Raw genomic sequence first — 6,173 nt, 5'->3', positions numbered from 1 at the left:
TCCAGCCTGGGCGACACAGCGAGACTCCGTCTCAAAAAAAAAAAAAAAAAAAAAAGAAAAGGTCAAAAGTAATGCCCAACTAATAAAAAAGAATCTAGTATCTCTGATGCAGAAACAGTTGATCACATGCTTTCACATGTGAATACAATGGGAATAAATAACAGCATAAAGTAATTTGAAAGCTGTATTACATCATTATTAACTTTTCAAAACAATTTTTTTCAAGGAAATAAGTATACTTTCAATGTAATTACAATGCATCAAAAAAATCTCCTTTTAAAGTTATATACAAATAACTTATCTTACAGCTTTAGTTGTGGATTAGTTTTTATATTCAACACTCTGATTTAGTGTAATGTCTGAAGTGTCAGTGCTTTAGTTATTCCACTGTAAATTGTCTGATACTTACATAGAATCAATTATGAATTAAATATTTTTTCATATTTACCACATCTGCAAAAATACATTTTAGAATAAACTCTCTGGTGTTTCCTAAGCTGTAGTTTTTGGAAAATAAGTGTTTTTAAATTCATTACACTTGCATGACTCTTCTCTAATATATATTCCAATGTTGAACAAAGCTTAAGCAACTGCTTCAAGGTTTTTCTCTAGTACAAAATGTGCAATAAGATCTGTGATACAAAAGGCCGGGCGCGGTGGCTCAAGCCTGTAATCCCAGCACTTTGGGAGGCCGAGACGGGCGGATCACGAGGTCAGGAGATCGAGACCATCCTGGCTAACACGGTGAAACCCCGTCTCTATTAAGAAATACAAAAAAAAACTAGCCGGGCGAGGTGGCGGGCGCCTGTAGTTCCAGCTACTCGGGAGGCTGAGGCCGGAGAATGGCGTAAACCCGGGAGGCGGAGCTTGCAGTGAGCTGAGATCCGGCCACTGCACTCCAGCCTGGGTGACAGAGCGAAACTCCGTCTCAAAAAAAAAAAAAAAAAAAAAAAGATCTGTGATACAAGTAAACGTACTACAACCCCCTTTATATTCTTAATGGCTGTCTTCAGAATAAATATTCTTCACAAGGCTTATATTTTCTGAAAGATTTTTGACAGTAATTGCACTTTTAATGTTATTATTAACTCTGAACCTTCTGTTGAGTAAGATGTGAGTAGGCATTAATGGCTTTTCCATATTCTTTATATTTGTACAATTTTTCTCAAGGATAATAGCTTTCCTGTGAAATAAAGTGTAAGCACTGATTAAAAGTTTTGCCATATTCTTCACACTTGTGGGAGTTTTGCCAGTATGAATTATCTTACCTACAATAAGTGTGACAACCATATAAAGGCTTTGTCACATTCTATACATTTCTAGGGTCTATTACACTAGTATAATTTTTTTTTTTTTTTCCTGTATAGAAAATTTGGCCAGGCGCGGTGGCTCATGCCCGTAATCCCCGTCTTGAAAAAATAAAAAAGGGGGCCGGGCGCGGTGGCTCAAGCCTGTAATCCCAGCACTTTGGGAGGCCGAGGCGGGTGGATCACGAGGTCAGGAGATCGAGACTATCCTGGCTAACATGGTGAAACCCCGTCTCTACTAAAAATACAAAAAACTAGCCGGGCGTGGTGGCGGGCGCCTGTAGTCTCAGCTGCTTGGGAGGCTGAGGCAGGAGAATGGCGTGAACCTGGGAGGCGGAGCTTGCAGTGAGCCGAGATCACGCCACTGCATTCCAGCCTGGGAGCACAGCGAGACTCCGTCTCAAAAAAAAAAAAAAAAGAAAAAAAAAAAAAGAAAAAATAAAAAAGGAAAGGTTGGAGGCGTTGGTAAAAGGACTGTCGCATCTTTCAGGTTTGTAGAGTTCCTCTTCAGCATGAATTATCGCCATGCCTCTTACGAATTGAAAACTCGTGGCCAGGCATGGTGGCTCACACCTGTAATCCAAGCATTTTATGAGGCCAAGGTGGGTGGATCGCCTGAGGTCAGGAGTTCTAGACCAGCCTGGCAAACATGGTGAAACCCTGTCTCTACTAAAAATACAAAAACTAGCCAGGCATGGTGGTGGGCCTCTGTAATCCCAGCTAATCAGGAGACTGAGGCAGGATAATGGCTTGAACCCAGGAGGCAGAGGTTGCAGTGAGCTGAGATCATGCCATTGCACTCCAGTCTGGGTGACAAGAGTAAAATTCATCTCAAAAAAAAAAAAGAATTGAGAACTTGTTATAGGCTTTGCCACATTCTTCACACTTGTAGGGTTTCTGTTTGGTATGAATTATGTGTAATAAGGGTTGAGAACTTCCTTAAAAAGCTTTGTCACATTCTTAATATTTGTAGGGTTTATGTTCCATATAAATTATCATATTTAGTAAGAGTCGAAGGCTGGTTAAAGGCTTTCCCACATTCAACACATTCATATGGTTTCTCTCCAGTATGAATTATGCTTTTTAAGGGTTGAGGAACATTGAAAAGATTTGCCCACGTTCTTCACTATGCAGGGTTTCTGTCTAATATGAATTCTCTTGTGTTTATTCAGGGCTGAGGACCAGTTAAAAGCTTTGCCACATTCTTCACATTTGTAAGGCTTCTTTTCAGTGTGAATTATCTTATGTTCAGTTAGAGTTGAGAATGCAGTAAAGGCTTTGCCACATTCTTCACACTTGTAGGGTTTCTCTCCAGTATGAACTCTCTTATGTTTAGTAAGGTTTGAGGAACGGTTAAAAGCTCTGCCACATTCCTCACATTTGTAGGATTTCTCTCCAGTATGAATTAGCTCATGTTTAATAAGGGTTGAGGATGAAATAAAGGCTTTGCCACATTGATCACACTTGTATGCTTTCTCTCCAGTATGTGTGGGGAAAAAGAGAGATCAGACTGTTACTGTATCTGTGTAGAAAGAAGTAGACATGAGAGACTCAGTTTTGTTCTGTACTAAGAAAAATTCTTCTGCCTTGAGATGCTGTTAATCTGTAACCCTACCCCCAACCCTGTGCTTGCAGAGACCTGTGCTGTGTTGACTCAGGGTTTAATGGATTTAGGGCTATGCAGGATGTGCTTTGTTAAACAAGTGCCTGAAGGCATTGTTTGTTAAACGTTATCACCATTCTCTAATCTCAAGTACCCAGGGACACAAATACTGCGGAAGGCCACAGGGACCTCTGCCTAGGAAATCCAGGTATTGTCCAAGGTTTCTCCCCATGTGATAGTCTGAAATATGGCCTCTTGGGAAGTTTCCCTGATCATCCCCCAGCCCGACACCCATAAAGGGTCTGTGCTGAGGAGAATTAGTAAAAGAGGAAGGCCTCTTGGCAGTTGAGCTAGAGGAAGGCATCTGTCTCCTGCTCCTCCCTGGGCAATGGAATGTCTCGGTATAAAACCTGATCGTATGTTCTATTTACTGAGATAGGAGAAAACCGCCTTAGGGCTGGAGGTGAGACGTGCTAGCGGCAATGCTGGTCTTTAATGCACGGAAATGTTTGTGGAGATGTTTGCATACACGCACATCAAAGCACAGCACCTTTCCTTAAACTTATTTATGACACAGAGATCTTTGTTCACATGTTTTCCTGCTGACCTTCTCCCCACTATTACCCTATTGTCCTGCCACATCCTCCTCTCCCAGACGGTAAAGATAATGATCAATAAATACTGAGGGAACTCAGAGACCAGTGCCGGCGCACCATATGCTGGGCGCACCATATGCTGAGCGTCGGTCCCCTGGGCCCACTTTTCTTTCTCTATACTTGTCTCTGTGTCCCTTTCTTTTCTCAAGTCTCTCCTTCCACCTGAGAAATGCCCACAGGTATGGAGGGGCTGGCCACCCCTTCAAGTATGAATTTTCTAATGTGAAAAAAGGGTTGCAGCTGGTTAAAAGCTTTGTCACATTCTCTACATCTGTAGGGTTTCTCTTCAGTATGAATTGTCTTATGTGTGTTAAACTTACAGGACTGCTTATAGGCTTTGCCACATTCTTCACATTTGTAGGGTTTCTCTCCAGTATGAATTGTCTTATGTGTAGTAGGGGTTGAGGACTGGTTGAAAGCTTTGCCATGTTCATACACATTTAAAAGGTTTTTTTTTTCTCCCAGTATATCTTATCTTATGTCTGTTTGTATTTGAAAATTTGTGAAAGATTTTCACATATTCATCACATTGAAATATTTTGCTCTGGGTAGTTGTTAAACGTTGGTTAAGTCCATTATAACCTATTTTGTGTACCTTACACTCATCCACACTTTCACAGCCTTTTTTTACTGTAAATTGTCACACCTACATTTTTCATATCTTCTCAGTATCACTTTTTGGAAAGAATCTTTTATATTCTGCTCTGGCCAAAGTCTTCAGCAAAATGAGAACACATAACTGAAAGAAACAATAAAAACACATTACTTCGGTTACTAGACTCAGATATATATACTTTACAAATCTAACCAATAAAGCTATACAAACTACATAAGATGACATAGCAAAATACCACAAGCTGTAATTTGTTTCTGAACATATAAATGTAATAAAAACATACTGACCAAAATACATTTGTAAAATGTAAAATGTATAATGAGTATAATGCAAAGAGCCACATAGAAGAAAAAGAAAACTCTGTTACTTATACACAACACAGCTTTTCCTTCTCTCCAGTATAACATTGTGCCTTTAAAAGTAAATTGCCAGTGGGGCACGATGGCTCACGCCTGTAATGCCAGCACTTTGGGAGGCCAAGGCAGGTGAATCACGAGGTCAAGTGTTCAAGACCACCCTGGCCAAGATGGTGAAACCCCTTCTCTACTAAAAACAAAAAATTAGCCAGGCATGGTAACCGGTACCTGTAATCCAGCTACTTGGGAGGCTGAGGCAGGAGAATTACTTAAACTGTGCAGGTAGAGTTGTTGTTAGCCAGGATCATGCCACTGTACTCTAGCCTATGTAACAGAGTGAGACTCTGTCTCTCTCACACACACACAAATGTAAGTTGCCAACTCCTGGTTTCTTTTTTAAAAAGCAAGAAAAATATTGGTACATACATCTTTATTTCTGGCTTCTGGGGCTTTTTTAGACACTGGTTAATGGCTCCCATGACATAAAATGCTGAAAGAAATGGTGATATATATTGGAATGACAGTTTGAGTCTGCTGAGTCTAAAGGTTAATATTAAGAAAGCAGAGAGGCCGGGCGCGGTGGCTCAAGCCTGTAATCCCAGCACTTTGGGAGGCCGAGACGGGCGGATCACGAGGTCAGGAGATCGAGACCATCCTGGCTAACACAGTGAAACCCCGTCTCTACTAAAAATACAAAAACTTAGCCGGGCGAGGTGGCAGGCGCCTGTAGTCCCAGCTACTCGGGAGGCTGAGGCAGGAGAATGGCGTGAACCCGGGAGGCGGAGCTTGCAGTGAGCTGAGATCCGGCCACTGCACTCCAGCCTAGGTGACAGAGCCAGACTCCGTCTCAAAAAAAAAAAAAAAAAAAAGAAAGCAGAGAAACTGCAGTACGCTAAACAGGAGACAGATGTAGCAAGTGATTACTGATTATTAAGAAGAAATATGAATAAACCAATTTAACTAAACAATAAACACAAAATTTTAGATAAGACACATCCTAAAAACAGGTTTGAGAAATTCCCAGAATCTCTAGCCAAGACAATTGATTTCATACTATGCCAGGATAAAGCTATATTATAAAGATTTTAACAGTTAGCTTTTTGTTAATGTCAAATCTCAATCAAAGATTACAATGTATACAAAATATTAGGCAACATGGCCCATCAAAAAAATTATAAAATAAGTTGAATAATATTCAGGAAGTGAGATCGGAACACGGACAACTACTGAAGATCAGAAAAATGAGGATGACAACAAAAAATGTTAAAATAGCAGAAAACAAAAATTGTGGATGTAAAAAGTAACTGAAAAATTTCTTAAAAGTAAGAAAAAATGAGGTAAACACGAAGAAGCTGAACAAAGTAGGCTACACCTAAACATATTTATAACAAACATACATATAAACAAAATTTTAAAAATCACAGATAAGAACAGAATATTGGGAGCTGCAAGATAAAAATGATGGTTATTTATAAGCATAGTCTCATGAGATAACCAGTGAATTTATCAAAAAAATTTTTTTTTTTTTTTTTTTTTTTTTTTTTTGAGGGGGTCTTCCTTTTTTCCCCCCCGGGGGGGGGGGGGGGGGGCTCCCCCTCCTCCCAGCTCCGCCTCCCGGGTTTACGCCATTCTCCT

General features: G+C 40.2%; 1 protein-coding gene across 1 annotated transcript in view; it reads right to left on the bottom strand.

Moving 5' to 3' along the window:
* Window positions 1-1,896: 1,896 nt before the first annotated feature.
* ZNF56 (zinc finger protein 56) overlaps window positions 1,897-6,173 on the bottom strand; it is a gene marked incomplete at its 5' end in the record, with an annotated part of 12,494 nt that continues 8,217 nt past the window's right edge. Inside the window, 2 exon segments of the mRNA XM_025367799.1 lie at window positions 1,897-2,721; window positions 3,860-3,993. Of these exon segments, the coding sequence (XP_025223584.1) occupies window positions 2,357-2,721; window positions 3,860-3,993 (499 nt within the window).

The sequence above is a fragment of the Theropithecus gelada genome, chromosome 19, assembly GCF_003255815.1.
Source record: "Theropithecus gelada isolate Dixy chromosome 19, Tgel_1.0, whole genome shotgun sequence".
NCBI classification, from domain to species: Eukaryota; Metazoa; Chordata; class Mammalia; order Primates; family Cercopithecidae; genus Theropithecus; species Theropithecus gelada.
This window is presented reverse-complemented; position numbering and strand designations above follow the sequence as displayed.